Raw genomic sequence first — 25,148 nt, 5'->3', positions numbered from 1 at the left:
GAGGGTTGCGATCCGTTGCCGGTCACGAAAAAAGACAAAAAGGAAAAAAAAAAAAAAGGTACTGTATATCAAACTGGAATTATTTCCTGGTAGAAACAACTACCTAAAAGGGATTATGTTCTTGACAAGACAGAGATGACTAATTCTCATAGCAACAAATGCAAATACCATATTTCATCATATTCCAGGACAGCATAAGCGCGCGCGCGCACACACACACACAATAGCAACAAATGCAAATACCATATTTCATCATATTCCAGGACAGCATAAGCGCGCGCGCGCGCGCACACACACACACACACACACATATGTTAATTAACGTAAGTTGTAATTTAAATAATACAATAGCAAAATCTGACAAGATATCAGTTTGCTTCTGCCTTTAATTTTCTACAAAGAACCAGAAAATGAAAGAACACTTTCAATCAGACTATAAAATTCAAAAGGGTTTCTTTGAAGTAATTTTCTCTGGTGTCTTTGACTTTAGAAGAAACCTATTCAAACATGTCAGTTTGTAGCCTTCTTTTCCAGATTCCTCTGTGTTAGCACAGACATTAGAGATGTTTGTTCTTCTATCCTTAAAATCTCTCTCTGTTTTCAGCTGCTATCTCCTTAGCTCCAGCAGCAATTTTGTATAGCTTAAATGTCAGAGAACACAGATCTGCCTTTAAAACATATGAAGACTATTTGTGGCAAATACTTAATCCTCTGATTTCTACCACACAGCCACACCAAAGAATGTCAAAAGCCTTAGAGTTCTGGTTTAGATGGTGGCCAAACACGGCACACAACAAAAACAAACCTTTTGACATCCCAGGGTAAATCAAAACATTGCCATCTGGCTTATAAATCAGTCTTTTGTCAGTTTGGTTAATCGGTCAGTTCTTCAATATCTGATAACCTTTAGATGAAGAAAATGGATTTCAGGATGTACAAAGCTAAGACTCTGAGGACCCCCATAAGGTACAGGTTCATTAGGAAACCTTGATTTAAAAAAACAATAAGGCTTTCTTCTCATTTTTATGATTTTTTTATTATAAAAGTAATAACTGCTCACTGGTAAAAATTCAAACAGAAATATATAATGTGGAACAATTAGGTATATAACTAAAAATGTATCACATTATACCTTAGTTCTGTAACTTGTTCTTTTTCTCTTTTTGCTTAATATATCTTGGACTCCTTTCTTTCTTTCTTTCTTTTTTTTTAAATAAATAGATCACTAAATACTATGATGATGATTATTTTTTTTTTTTGGTGGCTATCCGATATGGGGATCAGAACCCTTGATGTTGGTGTTATAACACTGTGCTCTAACCAGTTGAGCTAACCGGCCAGCCTTGGACTTCTTTCTATATAAATATATTCCTTTATTTTTGTTGGTTGTAAAGTGTTGTTATTATATATCATAATTTGTTTAATCAATCTTAATCAACACCCTATTAACGGATGTTTAGGTTATTTTTTATTTTCTCTGATACAACAGTGTTGTAGTAAACATCCTTTACACCCTATTAACGGATGTTTAGGTTATTTTTTATTTTCTCTGATACAACAGTGTTGTAGTAAACATCCTTTACACCCTATTAACGGATGTTTAGGTTATTTTTTATTTTCTCTGATACAACAGTGTTGTAGTAAACATCCTTTACACCCTATTAACGGATGTTTAGGTTATTTTTTATTTTCTCTGATACAACAGTGTTGTAGTAAACATCCTTTACACCCTATTAACGGATGTTTAGGTTATTTTTTATTTTCTCTGATACAACAGTGTTGTAGTAAACATCCTTTACATGCAATACACAAAATATTTTCACAAATTTCTGTAAGTTTTCTTACTGAATAATTTCTGAGAAATAGAATTGCTAGATCAAAAGGTATGATCATTTGAAATTCTAATGGTCATCACCCAACTTCCTTCAAAATATCCATACCAATAAACTCTCCCACCCTCAGAATAGAGAATTCCTGATTCCTGTTTCCTCATACCCTTGACAGTCTCACCTTTCTTGGCACTTTTAGTTGTGACAATAATGTCCAATCTGCCAAATCTAAACACCAAAGGAAGTCTGCCGTTCCCCAAATGACCCAGACTGCAGATTTCTATAAGAATGTATCAGTTACTTTTTATAAACTCTTTTACCAAAGATTGAAATGAAAGGAATATGTCTTTTTTACTTACTGTCTGTTGGGTTCCTCATTGGATAAGATTGGGTATAATTGTTCACACAGTGTATTAATTGTGGGCTAATAGAGGCACAATAATTTTCCACTGCTTTGATCTGAGATGGACCAGGAGAAGAATCTGTTCGAAAAATGGCTTGACAGTATTCTCGGCAGTTCGTGTGATGACCTGCATAACTGCAACAAACTGAACCCACTATGGGGAAAAAAGATGACAATGAAATGGAAACAACATTTTGTTAACATCAAACCATCATCATAATGATGGAACAATGTCTTTCTGAATTTGAGAAATAAAACTATGCCATAGAAGACACACACTTAAAATCAGCACTACTGTAGGCATAGTCATAGGACATTCAAGTGCTCACTGGTATAAAAAAGCCATTATTCGTCAATTTATAGTCTACAGTTCAGTGGCTCTCCACAGGAGCAGTACCACCCCCATGGAAGAGTCTGGATGCACGTGGAAGTACTGTATTTCTGGTTGTCATGATGACTTGGGGACTACTGTTGGCATTTAGTGCACAGTGGTCAGGGCTGCTAAATGTCCTGTAATGCACGGAACAGTCTCACACAACCAAAACTGTCTCTCCAAATGCCAAGAGTGCCCAGGTCGAGAACCACTGAAACGGCTTCCTTCTGTGTTAGATTTGTGGAGGTTTGTAAACAAAGCAAAGCAAAGCAAAACAAACAAAACCAAAATAAAACAAAACCCCAAATGCTTCACATTTATAAAATAGAACCAGTAAAAACTAAAAGATATCAGGATCACTTAATAAATGTGTCAACTGTATATCTATATATCTTGAAACAAAATCTCAAAAGTTCTATAGGGTTTGAACACCTGTAAAATATGCCTCAATTGAGATAGTCTTCATCTCACAATTGATATGACCTGCTTCAGTACTGAAAACTAAAACTCATTTGAAATAAATATGACTCTAGATTTATGTATTTTTAAAAAACCAGTATCAGTGGGCTGCCATTTAAAGTATCTGGTAAGAACTGTATGAGTCACTGGGGGTGCAGATGTGGGATTTATAATGGAGAAGAGCAAGAGACCTTCACAGGGGCCTAAGGGGATCTGTGGGAAGCTGAAGGGAGCCAGGGTAGAGGTGTGGCAGGAAGAGGTTAAGAGAAAGACAGGTAGGAAATCCCTGATAATTATTAGAGATGGATATGGAGGAACCCATCAGGTTTCTGGTGAATTCCACATACCAATGAGCAGAGAATTCAGGTGACTTCCAGAAATAATGACAATGATAACAATAAAATCATACACAAATTAACTAAACTATGACCGAACTAACTGATATAGAACAAGACTAGACCAAGAAACTGTTCCATATCTACTGTGCCATTTGTTTTTGACTTGCAATTACTAGCAAACTTACTGTACCGGTTGCGGAAGAGTTAATTTTCATCACAAAGAACAATTATTAATGGCTACATTTATTACTGTAAGCCTCAGTGAGGATAAATTGGGGATGGTGTTGGGTAATGATGAGGACAGAAAGGACAAGACACCCATCTTCTGATTCCCCCCTCAGGCTGGCTTCCTCACCAGTGTTGGAGGACATAAGATTACATGCCGGAGACTATCTGGGAAATCCTGAATTAAGCACCAGTTAGAAAGGATAGAAGATAAAGTACAGACAGCTAATGTTTCTTATTATCCTTGGATATAACCCCACCAAACTAATCTGAATACATCTTTGTTCCTCAGATGTGTTTTTCCATTTCTAACTGCTCTCATTGTTCTCTTTACCTGGAATACCCTCTCTCCCATCTCCATTGTTCACATCTTGTCCATCCTTCAAGGCCCAGCTCAGCTACCAACACCATGAAGTTACCTCTAAGCTACCCTGCAGCATGTGATCCCTCTTTGTCAGTGACACTATCTCATAACCTACTATGTCCCAGAGTTCTTGTATACAGGTCATGTCCCCCACAGATGTGGGTCTGCCCCACACCGAGCAAGTACTCAATCAATGTCTGCCAAATGAACTGATAGGCAGCCTTCAGCAAGTTTTACAGTATGTAATGTGGGTGTGCTTAACTTCTGAAAGTGATCCTGTCTACTGGGTCAAGATCTTCCTCTGGCACATCCAGCTGTAGTATCTGCTTTGTAAATCTTTGATTAGGATATGGGAATTGTTATATACATGAATGACCTGAACACCCAGAGAGAAGAGCCTATCAGAATCATTCCCTCAGATGGCTTACTAGCCTAAGTTATAATGCCAGGGTCTTGGCAGTATTTGTACAGCTAATGTTCTATAAACTGTGTTTTCCTCTTTGAACTGCTTGTATATAACCGTTGACAATAATACTTACTTTCGTTTCTGCTAATGCAGCTGAAAAGAGCATTCTGTAAATTAAAGAAAAACAAACAAACAAATTAACAACCAGACAGAATTTCTAATTTTATTCTATTTTATGTTATATGGAAGTCAGGATATCAAACTATTTAATTCTTCTCTAAGTCCAAGTCTGAAAACAGATGCTATAAAAATGCCAACCAAGGAAACAGGGAAACTATCTTCCAACATATATTGGGGATCAAGATGATCACCCCCAGCCATAAGCAAACCAAGTTTATGTAAAGCTGTATCAATGTGTGTGGGGGTGAGTGGGGACTACAATGTATTAATCTCAATTATTTCTTGCAGGACATAAAAAACTTTCCAAAAAATAATCTAATAAAGGATATTTACATACTTCATATAACCAGTACATTTTAGAATTGAAAAGATCCTAGAGATCACCTCTAATTGTTCTCAAACATGGCTGTTTGAAGCAAACATCCAAGTCATGAAGTTTGCTTCATGGCCAGAGTTAAGGGCTTCCCATGCCTTATCCTAGACTACAGAATCACAGTCTGGGTGTGGGGCACAGAAATCTAAATTTTAAACAAAGATGGTTCTTATGTAGCCATCCTGGGACCAGAGTTTGAGACTCTCCTTACCATTTTACAGATGAAGAAACCGTTTCCTCAGCAGGGGAAAGAGACCCGCCCCTGGTCACAGAGCAAGTCAAAAGCAGAGCCTGACAGCTGGCTGGTTAGCTCAATTGGTTAGATCAGGGTGCTAATAACACCAAGGTCAAGGCCTCAGATCCCCCATACCAGCCAGCCAACAAACAAAACAAAACAAAACAAAAAAAACAAACAGATAAAACAGAGACTGAGAGTAGAATTAGTGCTTCTAGAGCTTTAGATTACTGTTCAGAAAAAATCACTTTATATTAAAGTCATTGTAAGGAAAATAAGAGGAAAACAGAAGCAAAAAAGACAAAAATGAAAAACTACTTTTACAAAGACATTTGGATATTCAGGTCTTGTCAGCTATGATTAATATCACTCACAATTGTAAGAAAAACAATTCTTAAAAGAAATAATATGGGCATAAATAAGAGGTGGATGGAAATCAAGTGCACTCTTACTATTTGATTTAGATGATTCTGGCTTTTAATTGTAGCTGAATCACAAGCCAGAGAGGTGGTCTGAACTTGTTAAAGAACCAGCTTTACTGACATTCAAAACCTAGCTTCAAAGATCCACCATGTAGTTGTATGAGGCTGTACTGCATTCATTTTCTGCACTAAATAATACTCCATTGTAGGAATAAGCCACACTTGATTTGTCCATTTAAAGCAAAACAAAATAAAACAAAAAACCCTCGGGCCTCATAGGTAAAGGATAATGAATTCACCCACTATAAATTCTTTCTGCTAAAGATCTCGTCAAGCAATATAGACACTGTGAAAAAGTAAATATTTTAGTGTTCTTTAATATTGATCTTGTTTATATCTCTCTTCACTGTTTCCTTGTTTTAGGGTGACTTTTTAGCTACCTATTATACACAGCTCTCTAGTTGGTTTCACTGGTCTCAGGAACAATGATCTCAATCAATATTAAAAAAGTAATGTGTTACCAACTTTCCACCCGCTTTGACTGGGTGAAGGCAATTCTCATTGCCCTTCTCTTTCTAATAATCTGGCTGTTCCTTTTAGTTTTGCCTTTTTTGATCTTGTACCTGAAGAAATGTGTTATCTTGGTGGCTATCCTGAGTCACATGGCCTGATTTCCAGTATTGGTATTCTTCTAGTTATTCTTCTAGTCTCTAGAGCAGTGGTTCTCAACTGGGGGTGATTCTGCCTCTCAGGGGACATTTGGCAATGCCTGAAGACATTTTTGGTTGTCACAGCTAGGGGAGGGGATGCTACTGGTATCTAGTGGGTAGAGACCAAGGATACTGCTAAGCATCCTATAATGCACAGGATAGCCCACACCCAACAAAGGATTATCCAGATCAAAATGTCAATAGTGCCAAGGCTGAAAAACCTTGCGCCTTAGAGACTTACAAATTTGTTAAAGCTGGAGTTTTAAAAATTTGACCTTACAAATAATAGAAATGTCACTCTGTGATTATCTGTGAAATCAAAGATAATGAAACATTATCTGTGAGCCACATGGTGCCTATGGGTGGAGGATGAAGATGGCGCCTGCAGGAAGTAGGGGAGGCGTAACCTAAGATAGCTCCAAAAGGTTTTTATCCAGTATTTCCGCACTCGTGAACCCTGCATGATCCCTATGCTCAACGTGTTAGTACAAAATGCATGCCCGCATGATCCTTTGATTGGTTAGTTCATGGAAAGCCCCTACTTGCTTGCTTATATAAATTGCAGTATAACGGCAATAAAGTGGAACTGCCCTGACAGAACCCCTGCCGCGTCTGAGTGTCTCTTTCACAGGGCTGGGTTGGCAGGCAGCAGGCTCACTTTTCCCCGAGATCCCTCGGTCCCAACACCGGGGGTAATCCTGTAGGCTCCTTCTCCTTCTGGGTCTGCGGGAGGACCCCAGGCATGCCCCTGCACTAGCTTTCACTCACAAACTGGGGTCAGCAAGCTATGTCACACAAGCCAAGTCTTACTCACTGCCTGTTTTTCTAAATAAAGCTTTATTGGAACACAGTCACACCCATTCATTTACATATTTTATATGGCTACTTCACTCTACACATGCTACAATGGCAGACTCAACAGAGACCATATGATCCGCAACCCTAAAATATTTGCTATCTGACAGTTTACAGAAAAAGTTTGCCAATCCCTGCAGAAGGAAGGAAAGGGCACAGCTGCTTTCCTTGATATCACATCCAGAGTTCAAAGATGTTCCCCAAGCATCTCTCATTTCACTTAGTGTTCATTGAGAGACCTTTCATGCATAGGTTTACCAGAATTTGTTGAACTAAAAGACTTTATATTTTCATGTTTAGTGTTAATAAACACCATTTTAAGGTTAAAAAGAATGTTTGTTCATTCTAGTATACTGGTATTTGATGAATTCATCAATTCTCTGTTATAGCCATCATGATTTCACAGACTTTGACCACAACCCCCATTGTGATGAGTGATTCCTAAACTGACTATAGGTAACTCTGCCTTTTCACTGTTTATACTATTGCTGATTAGTTTAACAGGGTTTAAGACATAGGATGAAGATGGCGCCTGCAGGAAGTAGGGGAGGCGTAACCTAAGATAGCTCCAAAAGGTTTTTATCCAGTATTTCCGCACTCGTGAACCCTGCATGATCCCTATGCTCAACGTGTTAGTACAAAATGCATGCCCGCATGATCCTTTGATTGGTTAGTTCATGGAAAGCCCCTACTTGCTTGCTTATATAAATTGCAGTATAACGGCAATAAAGTGGAACTGCCCTGACAGAACCCCTGCCGCGTCTGAGTGTCTCTTTCACAGGGCTGGGTTGGCAGGCAGCAGGCTCACTTTTCCCCGAGATCCCTCGGTCCCAACACCGGGGGTAATCCTGTAGGCTCCTTCTCCTTCTGGGTCTGCGGGAGGACCCCAGGCATGCCCCTGCACTAGCTTTCACTCACAAACTGGGGTCAGCAAGCTATGTCACACAAGCCAAGTCTTACTCACTGCCTGTTTTTCTAAATAAAGCTTTATTGGAACACAGTCACACCCATTCATTTACATATTTTATATGGCTACTTCACTCTACACATGCTACAATGGCAGACTCAACAGAGACCATATGATCCGCAACCCTAAAATATTTGCTATCTGACAGTTTACAGAAAAAGTTTGCCAATCCCTGCAGAAGGAAGGAAAGGGCACAGCTGCTTTCCTTGATATCACATCCAGAGTTCAAAGATGTTCCCCAAGCATCTCTCATTTCACTTAATGTTCATTGAGAGACCTTTCATGCATAGGTTTACCAGAATTTGTTGAACTACACGACTTTATATTTTCATGTTTAGTGTTAATAAACACCATTTTAAGGTTAAAAAGAATGTTTGTTCATTCTAGTATACTGGTATTTGATGAATTCATCAATTCTCTGTTATAGCCATCATGATTTCACAGACTTTGACCACAACCCCCATTGTGATGAGTGATTCCTAAACTGACTATAGGTAACTCTGCCTTTTCACTGTTTATACTATTGCTGATTAGTTTAACAGGGTTTAAGACATACAGTTACAGCATTTACTTATAGTTCCTTCATTTCTTAAGCAATCTTGGAGTCTTTTTTTTTCTCCCCCACCCACAGCTCTAGTCAATTAAGTTTTTCAAATGTCTGATCACCATCTGGTGGCAGTAACTAAGGGTTTATATTCATTTGTATGAAGCCTCTTTTGATCTCCTTACCAAATAGCACACCCAATGTGCCTCCATAAAACAACTCCCTCATCTTACTCATCTTACTTGAGAATAGACCAAAACTACAGTGGTACTGAGATGAGGATCTACCACAACCTCAAAGACTCAAAGTCAGTGTAATGGAGTTGACAGGGTCCCAAGAGAACTTCAAATCCAAAAGCCTTCACTATCCAGCTGGAAAGCCAGATGGACACAGTAAGCAAAGGGCAGAGCCAGGGCTAGAACCCAGACTGCTACACCAGTGCTCTTCCATGACACTGTACCGTAAGAACAGTCTGGATTATTTTTCTGAATGCAGCCAATGCAAGGTTAAATATACAACCATAGAGCAACCTATTTGACCAGTCCCCCATTTTCTGCATTTTTGGGGGGGCAGCTGGAGGGTATGGGGATCCAAACCTTTGACCTTGGTGTTACTAGTTTCCTATTTTTTACATCAGCACCTTATATGGTGGAACAAAACAAGTCATTTTCTTGAGGTTAATATTATTTTCCTCAAAAATTTTTTTGATCCTGAAATCTTTCCTCAGGTAGCTGCTTTTATTAACCAGTTCCCTGCCCTACTCCCACTGGTTTTAGAGAAGTGCAACAAGCCCTTCAATCTAGTGTCGGCTGCAGGTAACCTGTGGGCAAACCTGGCAGAAAAACAAAGAGATGGAGTGAAATCAAAGTTGATAGAACCCCATGTCATTCATCACACACCCTGACTTTTGCCTTGTGGGGGAACATCCCTGAGAGATAGACTCTGCTGGTCCAACCTACAGTCCAGAAGTTAGCTCTGCAGATTTACTTTCTGTACCAGCCATCCACTCCTCTACTTCAGTGACCTCTTTCTAACATTTCTCTACTCATCCAGTTTTTTCGATCCTTTCTCTTTCCACTGCCCTTCTACTACTGGCCACTCCAGCCCCCTCTCCCATTCTCTTAAGCAATCTTGGAGTCTTTTTTTTTCTCCCCCACCCACAGCTCTAGTCAATTAAGTTTTTCAAATGTCTGATCACCATCTGGTGGCAGTAACTAAGGGTTTATATTCATTTGTATGAAGCCTCTTTTGATCTCCTTACCAAATAGCACACCCAATGTGCCTCCATAAAACAACTCCCTCATCTTACTCATCTTACTTGAGAATAGACCAAAACTACAGTGGTACTGAGATGAGGATCTACCACAACCTCAAAGACTCAAAGTCAGTGTAATGGAGTTGACAGGGTCCCAAGAGAACTTCAAATCCAAAAGCCTTCACTATCCAGCTGGAAAGCCAGATGGACACAGTAAGCAAAGGGCAGAGCCAGGGCTAGAACCCAGACTGCTACACCAGTGCTCTTCCATGACACTGTACCGTAAGAACAGTCTGGATTATTTTTCTGAATGCAGCCAATGCAAGGTTAAATATACAACCATAGAGCAACCTATTTGACCAGTCCCCCATTTTCTGCATTTTTGGGGGGGCAGCTGGAGGGTATGGGGATCCAAACCTTTGACCTTGGTGTTACTAGTTTCCTATTTTTTACATCAGCACCTTATATGGTGGAACAAAACAAGTCATTTTCTTGAGGTTAATATTATTTTCCTCAAAATTTTTTTTGATCCTGAAATCTTTCCTCAGGTAGCTGCTTTTATTAACCAGTTCCCTGCCCTACTCCCACTGGTTTTAGAGAAGTGCAACAAGCCCTTCAATCTAGTGTCGGCTGCAGGTAACCTGTGGGCAAACCTGGCAGAAAAACAAAGAGATGGAGTGAAATCAAAGTTGATAGAACCCCATGTCATTCATCACACACCCTGACTTTTGCCTTGTGGGGGAACATCCCTGAGAGATAGACTCTGCTGGTCCAACCTACAGTCCAGAAGTTGGCTCTGCAGATTTACTTTCTGTACCAGCCATCCACTCCTCTACTTCAGTGACCTCTTTCTAACATTTCTCTACTCATCCAGTTGTTTCGATCCTTTCTCTTTCCACTGCCCTTCTACTACTGGCCACTCCAGCCCCCTCTCCCATTCTCATCAATGATAGGATGATGAAAACTAAGCAAAGACTAATCATATGAATCTCATTAAAAAAAAATACATGTTTTAATTTTGTATATTGCGTCACTTTTGGACAAAGACCAAAAAGGGCATATTTTTGACTTGGTGTTGTCAGCACCACGCTCAGCCAGTGAGCGAACTGGCCTTCCCTATATGGGATCCGAACCTGGAGCCTTGGTGTTATCAGCACCGCACTCTCCCGAGTGAGCCACGGGCCGGTCCCATTCTTTAAGTCTTACCTGCTCTGTGAAGACTTCCCCATTACCCTAGGCAGAATTTTTCCCTCTGGGTTCCAATGGGTCTTGTACAGACTTCTAACGATGTACTTGTCTCATTGTATTGTAATGGACTATTTGAATTTCTCTCCTCCCATGAACTAGACTATGAGCTTCTTGTAGACAGTGGCTATTTTTCCCTCTGGGTTCCAATGGGTCTTGTACAGACTTCTAACGATGTACTTGTCTCATTGTGTTGTAATGGACTATTTGAATTTCTCTCCTCCCATGAACTAGACTATGAGCTTCTTGTAGACAGTGGCAGAATCCTTTCATCTCTGAACTCTGAGAACAGTGCCCGATACACATTAAGTATACTGGTTCAGTGTGTATCAGTTCAATGAATGCTGAGTGAATGAATAAATGACAGACACAAAGACAGTTATATGGACTCTGTCCTAGACTCAGAGTTCAGTAGTAAAAAGAGACATGTAAACATAGAGTCACACTGTAGGGTGACAAATTATAATAAAACATACAGAGGGTTTAGAAAGATCAATTTTATGTGTGTGGAGAGGAGAGGGATGGTCAGGAAAGGTTTCAAAGAGGTACCATCTAAGCCAGATTTGAGGTAAAGGTTACCAGTTGGATAGGGGTAGTGGAGTGCTGGGACCAGCTTTCTTTGGGGGAGACAGTCAGGGGGAGGGAGTTCTGATTTACAGAATTTGCGGGGAGCTGGTATGGGGGTGGATCCTGATTTGCAGTATTTCCTGATGTTCATGGTATAAATACTCCCACACATGACTGATTTCAAGTTACAAACTGGCTTGCAAAATTCCTGAATATTTAACAATCAGTTCTCCCTAGCTGGTAGAGGCCAGCTCCAGTATACTATCGGATGAGGAAGAGGGATTGGGGAAGAGGGAATTCCAGGTAGAACAAACAGCTTGTATAAATACAACTAGCAAATAAAACAACATGGTCAACCTGGAAAATTACAAGTAGCATGCTGCTGAAGTATAAAGGAGGGAAGAGCCAGGGGCTACATCAAAAGCTTGGTATAGCAGGCTGAAGAGCATGAACTGTATTCTATGGGGGAGCCATTGAAGGGTTTTAAGGAAAGGAGTGATATGATCAAATTTATTCTTTAAAGAGATCACTCTAGGAGAAGTGGAGATAGTAGATAAGAGGAGAAATTAGATACAGGAAGACTAGTTTGGCAGCTATTGCAATAGTCCTGAAAAGTAGTATAAAGGTCTGAGCTAAGGCAATAACAGGATCTAGAAAGAAGACTGATTTAAGATATATTTAAGAGGCAAATCTTTAGGGCTTAACAGCCAGTAATTTGTGGGAGGTGATGAGAAAGAGGAAAAAGTAGACAATACCTCTTAGGCTTTTAGTTTATGTGTCTGGGAGGACTGTACTGGTACAACCAAGAAAGAAATGTAAGATAAAAGGTAAGTTTTTGGTTTTGGCGGGGTGTTTGTGCATGTGCGCATGCACATGATTGCATGGTGTTGTGTGGGGGTAGGGTGAAAGAAAGAGGAGTTAGAGAAGGTAGGGAAAACAATAATTTGATTGATTTAAAATCAATCAATTTTGGTTGATTTGGTTTGTTATTCCAAGGAACATCAAAAGTACACATAACCAATAGTGGTTCAGGAGCTCAGAAAAAGAGGTTAGCAAATTAGATTCTGGAGTTGTCATCATATAGGGGCAATTAAAGCTATAGAAGTAGATGACATTGCCTACGGGAAAAACTTTGACCAATTAAGATTAGACGAGGTCACAGTCTAATCTGACCTGATCAGATTTCCCTTTTGGGATCTCATTCAGGTGACTTCTGAGAAGAATGAGCTGGAGAGGAAATACACTAGCAGCAAGGAGACTAAACAGGAATTACTCCCTTCCCACACTACAATACGAACATGACAAAACAAAACAACATACAAGTGGAACATAATCAATGTTTTATATTATCTTAAGCCAGTACTGCAGGACCTAATAGGTTTCGCTCTTTTTGGAGCTCATCAGCTGCAGGTAACGGCTCAAATCTACTCTTACACAGCATACCTGTATATTTTACCATTTACAAAGTTTCCTGTTCACAATTTTCTGTTTACTATATCCTAACAATTCTTGGAGTTTCTTAAGAATCAACTAAGACACCTTATATTTAGGTCCTGAAAGTTTTGCGGAGGCAAAAGTACCACCTGATTCTTTTCGTTAAAATCCCCAAAAGCTGATTGGGTAAGGGACAACACAGCTGTTCACAGCCTAGGCTGTCATCTCCCATATGAGATGGTCTCCTCTATTAGAATCATTGCAGCACAGATTCAACCACACTGAAGTTCAGGAGGCCTCTGGCTGTCCAGAGAATCCTTTTGGTCCTGACATCCCTGCTCCTCTTATCTCTAAATTGGGCTATATTTTCATCTTTTTCCTTTATGCTTCTGGTAGTATATCTAGAATCAGGGTTAATTTGAGAGAAAAAGGAATAAAATAAAATTAATACATAGAAATCTTTAAGCAGAACATTTTATTGTGACATTTTCTGAGGATACACTGTACATTCCGTGTAGGAATACATAAATATACACCAAACAACGGCATCCAGGGGCAGAACAAAGTGTATGGCAAGCTACCATTTGTGGCAAAGGAGTACAATATACACATATTTACTTTTAATATGCATAAAATATCTCTGGTAACTTTAGGAACTGGGTGGCTGTGGTATAAGAGGTGGAAAAGAGACCTTTTTTGTACACCATTTTGAATTTTGAACCATGTGAATATACAAAAATAAAATCTAACACATACCTGCACACTTCTCTTATGCAGTGTGTTGGCAATACTTACAGAACTGTGCCTGGAACTCACAAGGCTTTTTTTGTGTGCATGCGTGTGGTTCTAAGAGCCTCTTTCCCATGTGAATATACAAAAATAAAATCTAACACATACCTGCACACTTCTCTTATGCAGTGTGTCGGCAATACTTACAGAACTGTGCCTGGAACTCACAAGGCTTTTTTTGTGTGCATGCGTGTGGTTCTAAGAGCCTCTTTCACATCCTCAGAATCTTAACGTTATCTTATTAGCATTTTCACAGAACCAAAGCCCCATGGCAGAACAATATTTTAGTTGTATTAGCAACTGTTTATTTAAAACTTAACTGCCTTAGATTAAAAAAAAAAAGCTACTCCTCAAAAAAATACCTTCTATTGACTTTGCTTTATACTTTCTCACCTTTCTTATGAAATAACATCAAATAACTGGACTACAGAAGGCTAGGAAAAAAAGAGAGAAATAAAAAATGACATTACTGAATATAATATAAAGTAAAGCCTAGAGAAGACTCTGTGAAAGAAAGAAGAAACGAGTAAAATGTAAAAGTCTGATGGCAAATTTGTAGCATTGTACTTCAGTAGCTCACACAGCAAATGGAAAGGTATTTCTGGTCATTATATTAAGAGAATGGCAGGTAAGGTCTGATAAGGAATGAAATGAATTTATGAACCTCAAACTAAAATTTACCTCATCACTTTACAGTCATTAAGAAGTCTCTGGAAATTCACCAGCCTCACATCATCTCCATGATGTTTATTTTGACATACAAAGAAGAAAATAACTATCAACAACCAAAATCTTTTTAAAAATCACCATTTTGGTGGCTAGAAGAAAATGTTCATAGCCAACCAAAGACTATGCAAAAACAATCTACACTATATGTCTCACACCTCATAGAAAACATGAGTTTATTTTTACATTAGTTCGAATCAATCAATGTGTGCTAACATGGCAGTACCTATGGTTTACAGTCAGCATCTATTCTGATTGTTGGTGCCTATGTCACTCCAGCTGTTGAGTATTTTTGAATATCATCCCCGGTTCTAGCATCACCTATCCATAAACCCCATGTGGCCTAACCAATATTTCTAGGTGGGCCAAAGACTAAGCCTGTACAAATGCACAAAGAACCTAGAACTGAGCATGTCCATGACACTTGAACATGTCCATGTAGAAGTTATCAAGCTAATGGTTGATTCTGTTAGCTCCTACAGACCAGGGCTTGGTGACTCCCAATCAAACAGGTATAATTTTCAAAGAAGTACTCTTAAGTACTGAAGGAAGTGCTTTTCTCAAGTATTGGTCAGAATAAGAGAACAGCAGAGTTAGAAAGGAGATCATCAGTCAAATCTCCCATCCATTGCAGAAATTCCCTTTACAATATGTGATTCCAGTAAGTCTTTACTTGAACATTTCCAGTGAAAGAAAATTCTCTTTTCTGGGAACACTTTATTCCATTTTGAACACTGATCTGAAGTGTCAGATCAATTTCTGGCTCCCTGTCTTCCAGTTCCCTAAAGAAGCAGTTTTCAAAACCCAGCTCTCTACTCTTTCTACATTTTCTCTTTCACAGAGCTTTCATTCACTCTCAAAGTTCAAAGATTACTTCAAGGTTGACTATGGGCATATCTCTCCTTATCTTTAGTCCTGTATTCCTAACTACCTCTAAGATTGGGTCTTTACATTAAAAGACCTAACGCTCGATATACTTCATTGTCTTTAAACCCCTTTCTCAATGTATATGCTATTACTGCTGTGCATTTTAATTCTCTTTTTAAAAAACGCCAGTGATAATACATTATTGTTTTATACAATCTGTGAGTTTTAATTTACCCCTTTTGTATTTTCATATTTCTTTTTGCATATCAAATAATTTTGTCTGAAGTAGATCTTTGAGAACTTCCTTTAGAAAAAGACTTCTAAGAAGGGTCTAGTAATGGCAATTCTGTTTTTATTGTCTGGAGATATCTTAATTTTGCCTTCTTTCTGAAAAAATACTTTTGCTGGATATAGAATTCTAGGTTGATAGCTATTTTCTTTTATAACAGTTTAGGTACCATTCCACTATCTTTTGGCTTCCTCTGTTGCTACTGGCGCTCAGCCAGTGAGCGGCCGGTCTGTATGTGGGATCCGAACCCTCGGGCGGCAGCACTGCCGCGCCTCCTAAGCGGCGCACTATCCAGTGCGCCACTGGGCCGGCCCCGCTATTTTCTTTTATAACAGTTTAGGTACCATTCCACTATCTTTTGGCTTCCTCTGTTGCTACTGGGAAGTCAGCTGTTGGTCTCCTTTGAAGGCAATGATTTTTTTGGTTGTTTTTTCTGACTGCTTTTAAGATCTTTGGCTATGAGGTGTTTCTATTAATGTGTAGGTTTTTGTTTTGTTTTGTTTTTAAATCCTGCTGGGGATTTGTTGGACTTCTTTAAACAATGCCTCTACCCATACTATTTCTTTTTCGTGTAGTAATCCAATTAGAAGACTTTCTTACTTTATCCTTCATGTCTCAAACTATCTTATGGCCTCATGTCTCTCTGTGCTGCTTTTCCATATAATTTCTTCAGGTTTTTTTTTTTTTTCCTTTTTGTCTTTTTTCGTGACCGGCAACGGATCGCAACCCTCAGTGTCGCGCCCGTACCGGACCGGGACCGGCAACGGGATCGCAACCCTCAGTGTTGCTCCCACACCTCGCTCAGCCGGTGAGCGGCCGGTCTGTATGTGGGATCCGAACCCTCGGCGGGAGCGCTGCCGCGCTTCCCAAGCGGCGCACTGTAGCAGTGCGCCACCGGGCCGGCCCCTTGTTTGTTTTTTTAAGATGACCAGTAAGGGGATCTTAACTCTTCACTTAGTGTTGTCAGCACCACACTCTCCCAAGTGAGCTAACCGGCCATCCCTATATAGGGATCCGAACCCACAGCCTTGGTGTTATCAGCACCACACTCTCCCAAGTGAGCCATGGGCCGGCCCCTAATTTCTTCAGTTCTGTCTTCTAATTCACTTTCTTTAATGTATCTAATGGGCAATAACACCTATCCACTGTGTTTTTAGTTCAAATATATACTTTTCTGGAAATTCTCTTTAGTTCTTTTTCAAGTATCTTGCTATTCATATTTTCAGGACTATTTTATTTCTTAAACATATTAAACATTTTATAGTCTGCATCTGATAATTTCTATATCTGAAGTATCTTCATGTCTGATTCTGTTCACCACTGTTCCTGCTGACTCGTTTGATAAACCTTGCTTTCTGGTGAAATTTGTGATTTCTTTTCTGTGAACTGCTGATTTTCCTTAGAACTTTATCTGTGAAAATACTAAGAGGCCTAGAATAAAGATCAGTTCCTCCAGAGAGGATCTCTGTTAGCTTTTCTCAGGTACTTGGGGGCCACTACCATTTCAGAACCACTTTAAATAAATTCTCAGCTTGAGGTTTTATAAACACTCAGTATGAATTTGGGCTACAAACTCAAGTGAAGGCCAGCTTATAGCTATGAATTTTCAATTGAGACAACATTATAGTTTAAGAGAAGCAATTTTCCTTGCAGTCCCCTGGAAGGGGAAGAGATGAGCATATTTCTCAATCACTCTTATACTGTGGGTGTGTGTAGTACCTTTGAGATCCAAAATTTATTGATGGGAAGGGGAAGGAACTTCAATTATATTTTTTACCTTCAATCAGAACCAGGAATTTATCTCCTGACTTCTGAGTCCCCTCAAGCTACAAAGCTATGAGAATTGATTCAGCAAATCCCTCAAGGCTACTGCCTTTTTTAGTGCTCTTTACTTCTCTAGATTCCTGTCTTCATCTAGATTTTGGCCCAAGCATTCCATATTTTCTTTGCAGAGAAGTAATCCAGCATTTTTAATTGTTTTCATCCAGAGGACTAGTACAGGTACCAAGTCTGTCCTATTGCCAGAAAGAGTAGTTCTAAATAGTACCTCTAAGCATAGGAGAATAGCAAATGTAAGGAAACTAGGCTTAAAACAATTGTTTCTTCTATCTCCCTGAACATCATCTCCTACATTCAATCCATCCTAACAAATTCCTGTTGATGGATTCTGCTTTCAAGTCTCTGATTTACCCCTGAATACTGCACTTTATTGCTATCATCCTAGTTCTGGGCCTTATCTCTTTTTAGCTACACTAGAGAGGGTTGGGAGATCCAAAACTCAGCCTGCACACAACTAAGAGTTTCAGCATTCTGAAAAATTAGCTTTGTTATTTGCTATATTGGTCTTCTTTTTCAGAACCTTCATCATCACCTTCTACTAAATAATGGGTTGAGCCCCAAAATGTCATCTTTCTAGGATCTGGTCCCACTTTGCCTATCCAAGCACAGATTCTCAACCCAAAAGAGGCCTATCTTCCCTTTGTCCACTGCAAAGGCCATGTATATTTTTGCTAACATAACTTTGATCCAAAGTCTTATTACCCAAATCATACCAATCTGTTCAGGCCTCTCTCTTTTGCAAAGTTTTCCCTGATAACTTCCAACATGCTTGCTCTGCTTTCTGATTTCCCTGAGCGCTGTGTGTGCAGTATATATTTTAATTAGCTTGACTCAATTAGACATAATTCTTTAGTATGTGAAGTTAAGCTAAAAGTAGCTTAACCAGAACTCTAACCTAAGTCTGACTCCAAGGTTTGTGCTCTAATATATAAAACGCCTCAGTATTCAATAAATATGTATTGATTTGCATAAGAAAGAAACCAGACTCTAAAGGAACAGATGTGACAATGCTTTACATTTAACTGGTTAACTTGTATCTTAGGTTGGTTGGAACCAACCAGAATCTTAAATGGTATCAAAATTTTTATTCACTTAAGTAAACTTCTTAGGAAATCCCCTCAAAAGGAACTCTTCAGCAGCTTACCAATTAAATTTGGCTCCTCCAAATGTAATTTTTACCCACTCTCTGAATCTCTAATCAAACTACACAAAACCATCCTTCAGGGTAAATGCTACCTCTAAAACTGTAAGTCTAAAGAAATGGCTTACACCTCTAGAAGTTCAGCCCAGAGACTACTCCATTGTTAAGGAAAAGATATTAAAAGCCTAGTTTTGTAAATTATTCTGATGTTGATAAACAACCAGTCCAGTAAAAACAGGCTTAAAATTGCACTAAATTTACCCAAATTCATTTTATAACAAATAACCATTATCTCTAGACTAGACGTCAACAATCATGACAGTGACTGTAATTTGAGGTTTATGATACAGAACACCTTTGTAGGTTTTGTAGCCTCTTTTTTTATTCCTAAATAACATATAAGAAATCAAACTGAGTCTGAATTATCTTGACTAATTCGTCTAGACTAGACGTCAACAATCATGACAGTGACTGTAATTTGAGGTTTATGATACAGAACACATTTGTAGGTTTTGTAGCCTCTTTTTTTATTCCTAAATAACATATAAGAAATCAAACTGAGTCTGAATTATCTTGACTAATTCATGGAATCGGCTTTCAATATATAAAAAAGAATCCTTTTGGCATGTAGGTTTTTGGAAAATGATTGCTAATTCTAGGCCAAATAAGGGAGAATAGAATGGGAAAAGTAAACTATTCTTAGTATTTCTATCATAGGACAGTGTTTGTCTCTCTTACCTTTCCTGTCCCGTCCTTCATCAACACATACTGGCAGACTTCCTAGGGCAATGCAGAAATCCAGACAAGAGAAGGAAGCACACTAAGATAATGGAGGACAGGCTACAGGAGATAGACAGTGTCAGACATCATGTGGGAGAAAAGAAGGAATTATTACAGTTAGCCACTTTGTTCAAGAGAAACTAAAACTGGTCATTTTAAAGGTAGAGAGATAAGAAACAAATAAAAAAGATCTTTTGCTTCTCTAGAGCAAGGCTCCTTTCAATAAGAACAGAGGAGAGCAGCAGTTAATCTGGAAATTTGTCTTCAGAGGAACAGATATAACTTAGCTAACAGCACAAAGTGACAAAAGATAAATAAGTTTAAAAATGTTAGTCAAGAGATATAGGCATTAAAAAAAGAAAAAAATCAGAACTGTAATCTAGAAGCAGACAACACAGAGTTATTCTATTTTTCTTCTTCAAGAGAACACAGACTATTAAAAGCAATAGGAATCCCAATGTTTAGATATAAATGATGAATGAGGCATATGCACTTAAGTATCCTTAATTACATGGCCTTACACATGAAAAACAATCATACTGTCACATTTAACAACGGAGTTCTAGAAACCAAATAAAGTGGCCCCAGTGAGGAGCTTTCCCATATCAAGGACAATCTTCTGTACATGTTTGCATGGTATAAAATACCTTCTCTACTCCTTCCCTAATATCTCCCCCATCTAGATACCACAGTGCTTGAAATCCCACCATTAGGAGACAAGAGCTCTTCAGACTTAATACAGCTTTGTAACTTAGGTTTTTCCCCCCAAACATAAGACACTAGCAAAGTTTGAAGCTACTCACACTAGCAGTGTGATTTTGTTTGATTATTTTTCTCCCTGATTAGAGGTAGTTTATAAAAATGGACACCTGGATGGGTCAAGAGATAGGAAAAGGGGCAAAAGGGGATAAGCAACCTAATAAAAACTACTTCACAACCTTGGGTACAACCAGTTGCTTTGTTATGAACACATTGTAAGTTAAGTACTTTGTATGTGAGATGTAGGCATTTCTTTAAAATTAATACTAATTTCAACAAAAATCTATTGAAGTAATGACATTTTGAAAGAAGATAAATGACATTTTCGTCAAGGCTACATTTTTTGTAAGGTAAGAGGCAATCTGTGTAAAAATGAATTCATTTTTAAAATTTAAGTGATTTTTTAAATCTGGTAACATCTGAATAGTCCATCCAAATTTGTTAAATAAAATGCGTACCTCATATTCTTTTCTGCAAACTTTGGAAATATCGTTCTTTGAAGATGCCTAAAAGCCAACAAATTTAATCCATTAATTTGTTATACATGTTATTCAGCACAGAACAAAAAAGAACACAAGTTAGTATATGTTAATTGCTGGTACAGTATTCTTTATTTCATAAAAGAAAACCTTATATTCAACTATTTAAAAGTTCCTAAAATACAACAAACGAATTTCATGTAATTTGTTTAGTCACCCCTAGGACCTACTCAATATTCTAGAACTTCACTCTAACTTTTATAACTTTAATCTCACATAATGACATGGCCCTTTTGTTATTTCAAAAACTAGATGGCTTTGGGGCTGGCCCGGTGGCGCACTGCTACAGTGCGCTGCTTGGGAGCGCAGCTGCACTCCCGCCGAGGGTTCGGATCCCACATACAGACCGGCCGCTCACTGGCTGAGCGAGGTGCGGGTGCAACACCGAGGGTTGCGATCCCGTTGCTGGTCCCAGTCCGGTATGGGCACGACACTGAGGGTTGCGATCCGTTGCCGGTCATGAAAAAAGACAAAAAAGGAAAAAAAAAACAAAAAAACTAGATGGCTTTGAAGAAAATGTAAATCAGAAGTTTTTTTTTTTTTTTAAAGCTTAATTCTACTCTAGCAAATTTTCTTATGAAGCTCTGCCAGGGCATTTGTATTTTGCTTTTTCTTTAACCCTTCATATTCTAAGCTTTCATTCTGAACTTATTGAGTCATTTTCCTGAGAAAAGAGCCACATGGAATGGAGGGGGCAAATAAAGAGGGAAAGGATACTATGCCAGGCAACTAACAAAAGTTATTTCTATGTAATTATCTTAACAAGTTTATGAAGAAGATATTATCCCCTCTGTTGAGGAAACTGATGCTCAGAGAAATAGCAAGTTATTTAGCACATGTAAGTTTGTACTTTCTATATAAATCAAACCAAAACAAATCTGCTGAGGGGTGGTTATTCTTCCATTTAGAGATACAGTTCCAGAGCCACAAGCTCTACTCCTATATTCCGTTTCCTCCTGTTCTATCACCTAGGCCCATGCAATTTAGATCAGGCCAGCTGATGAGGAAGGAGAGGGCAAGAAGAGGGCCAGCAACTATTTTATGTTCCACTAGACCCATTATAGTTCAAATCCTTCTCAACTTAGCTTCACTTTAATGCCTGGAGAAGAGCTGCAGATAGCTAGGCCATGAGCTGCCCAAAGAGCATTGCTCAGGCAGTAATACAATGGTCTGTGTGAAAGTGAAGGTGATACCATGTTTCATGCACTCCTGCTCAGAGACTAGTCCCCAGAAGAAAATAAGAGAAGGCTTTCCAGCTATGGTTTCAGGTCCATCTAGTAACCTTTTCTAGTTTCCCAGTTAAGTCTTTTCACACTACTTGAAGTGGAGGAGCCAGGAGGTCAGTTTTCCCACTCTGTGGAACCACTATGAAAATACGTGCAGTGAGGAAGAACTCAGGGGCTTAACCTGAACTGGACCAGAGATGTATCAAATCAAAGAGAAGTCATAATTCACTGTAGGAGTCACACTCACCTTAAGAGCAGAGAAGGGATATAGGAACATGTTCAGGGTAAAGCCATAATGAAAGAGAGAGGGGAAGACGAAAACAAAATAAGCCAGCTATGTCAACTGCTTACTTCCAGGCAAACCCTAAATTTCTTTCTTTGTGTAGCAGAGAGAAGGAAAGACAAAAAAGAATAAGAGAAGGCTGAGGATTTACATGTAGTGGCCATAACTAAAAAAGAAGCAAGTCTAAAAGGAAATGGTCTATGCTAGAAATATCAAATCTGGAGTTTTGGGGAATCACCTCTCCAAAGCTATGAGGTGAGCAAGGCCCAAGACACATACACAGCTAAAACCCAAACTGCACTCCATGATGCTTAAGAGCCTGATTGCCCAGGGTTACCTGCTTGCATGCCTGTCGGCACTCCAAGGCAATAGCCAGTTCACAGCAGCCTAAGCCAACCCAGCCATCAGACTTCTTAAACACACCTTAAAAACAAAATGTTCAAATGTTTTAGTCATAAGTTGCGACAAAGACAAATATCCAAATTGTTTTATGGATACCACTAAAAGTCGAAGCAGGTGTCCATACGAAAACTAGCTCAGACAGTAGGGCCTTAAAATATTAAGCTCTTCCCTTCACCCTTACTCCTAATGCTATCAGCCTCCACAGGTTCCCTCAAAGCATAATTACCAGGTCCTTTGTTTTTTTATCTTTTTCCTGCCCACCCTAAACTTTCTTTAAGTCATTCTCACCCTTGGGTAGGTAGCATCTCTATCACAGGATATACAGGGTAAGGAAAGCAAGGGATAGGCCTTCCTTACTTTCAGACTGTGAGTCAGAGGCAAAGATTCTAATTTAACAAGCAAACAAACAAAAAACGGACACAAGTATTATTATATTCAAAATGTTAAACACCTAGAATAGCATAAAACCAACAATCTTGTTTAAAAACTGATACTGAGTAAACAGCCTGTGAGCCAGGCCTGGCTTTGATGGGCACATTTAATCATGTGGCAATATGACTACGAACTATTCTGGTTCAATTTATGTTTTTTTGTTGTTATTGCTTTGGTTTGTTTTTTTGGCAGCTGGCAAGTAAGGGGATCCAAACCCTTGACCTTGGCGTTACATCTGGTTCAATTTATTCACAGCAGCTATTTCTCTAATCCAATTACTGTGAAACCAAAAGATGATAAAATTATAAAGTGCTCTAATTTGCTTTTTATATCCCCTTTGTAATCATAAATATCAGCAAATGACTCCTAAGATAAAATTAGTATACAAGAAATAATTATGAAAACAGAAAAGACTCATGCTTGTAGGGAGGCTACAAATTCTTCCTTATCTCCTTTAAAAAATGCTTTATACTGCTTCCATGTAATACATATATCAGCAAATCCATATCTACACTAAATTAGATTATTATTTACATTTGAAAAAATGTCAGGAATTCAAGGCAATAGGTAATATAGCTCTCCAAATGAAACTAGGACTTAATACAATAGAAACATTGTGCTAAAAAACAAAACAAAACAAAAGCAAACAAACCATTCACAGATAGTCAAAGCACTCAAAATATAAACTACCCCTAAAGCTGATATAAATATAAATCACCTCAATTGTAAAAACTGACTAAAATTACCACATACTATATGCTCTATGTGTATCTCTATGTGTTTTAAGGGTACAAAGGGCAACAGACTCCAATCTAGCCCCATTGCCCAGTACAGTTTCCTTTAAATCTTTCCTGCTTGCTATTCAGAATCCCTCACATTTTAGAAAGAATTTTGAATAGAATCAATGTAGGCCATAAACTCTGTGAACTGTTGTACCATAATGTAGTATCTTGCTGTTTCTATGTATCCAGTGGTCTCTTAGAAAATAATAAATCATTCAACAAGCATTTAATTTACTGAGCCCCTATTATGTACAAGGCATTCCATTAGGTGCTATGTGGTCTATGAAATTATGAAATAGATAAAATATAAGATTTATCCCATTATAGAGATTATAGTTTGGTAGGAATAGTGTGTGTGTGTGTGTGTGTGTGTGTGTGTGTGTGTATTTAAAATTTCAGGACACTAGGTAGAGGGATAAGTAAGAGAACAGGCAAGGAGGTGGGCAATTCCATGAAAGCAAATAGCCCAATTTGTTTGACATGCAAACTTCAAATAGTGTGACAGCCTTTAGAATTCAGAGATACATAAGGTATACTCCTTATTTCAAGGCACTCTCTTTAAGCAAGACTGGAAGATCTTCAATCCTAGGAGACCATGAATACCAGGCTAGGGAGTTTTTGAGCTTTATTCAGATGAAAGTGAATATCCCCTGAGGGATTCTTTTCAAAGGGAGTGGGGAGGACAGACATCATTTGTTGAAACACCAGTTATAAGGTTATTACAATATTCTATCCCAAGAGTGTAATAACAAAGGCTTGAACTAGGAGTAGAGAGGACCGACGCATGATTTTGCAAGGGGAGCGTCAATGTAGCTTAAAAAAAAGGAATCAAAGGTAACTTGACAGTTTCTAGTACAGTGTTATTCACAAGTGGGGCAGTTAGGAGTTTGATTTTGTATTGGTACTTCAGATGCCACTAGATGCAGAGAACCAGGTAGAGATGTCTATAAAGATGTACAGAAGTCACAAACAATGATTTGGATTTGAGAGTTACCTTCTTAGAGCTGATTGATTAACAGTTCTGGGAAGGAATGAGATTACCAGGGTGAGTATGGAGAGAGAAGTGAGGAGGATCACACATAGGAATAACCACAGTGTTTATGGCAAGTA

At 38.6% G+C, this 25,148-nt stretch overlaps 1 protein-coding gene across 1 annotated transcript in view; it reads right to left on the bottom strand.

Annotated features, from left to right (window-relative positions):
• RECK (reversion-inducing-cysteine-rich protein with kazal motifs) overlaps window positions 1–25,148 on the bottom strand; it is a 76,774-nt gene that overhangs the window by 33,619 nt on the left and 18,007 nt on the right. The window contains exons 6-9 of the mRNA XM_008578088.1: window positions 22,760–22,845; window positions 20,833–20,880; window positions 4,531–4,564; window positions 2,189–2,386 (exon numbers count right to left, since the gene is read on the bottom strand). Of these exons, the coding sequence (XP_008576310.1) occupies window positions 2,189–2,386; window positions 4,531–4,564; window positions 20,833–20,880; window positions 22,760–22,845 (366 nt within the window). The remainder of the gene's footprint in view (window positions 1–2,188; window positions 2,387–4,530; window positions 4,565–20,832; window positions 20,881–22,759; window positions 22,846–25,148) is intronic.

This window comes from Galeopterus variegatus, unplaced genomic scaffold, assembly GCF_000696425.1.
Source record: "Galeopterus variegatus unplaced genomic scaffold, G_variegatus-3.0.2 Scaffold1628, whole genome shotgun sequence".
NCBI lineage: Eukaryota > Metazoa > Chordata > Mammalia > Dermoptera > Cynocephalidae > Galeopterus > Galeopterus variegatus.
The sequence above is the reverse complement of the archived record's forward strand: the minus strand, read 5'-3'. Positions and strand labels throughout refer to the sequence as shown.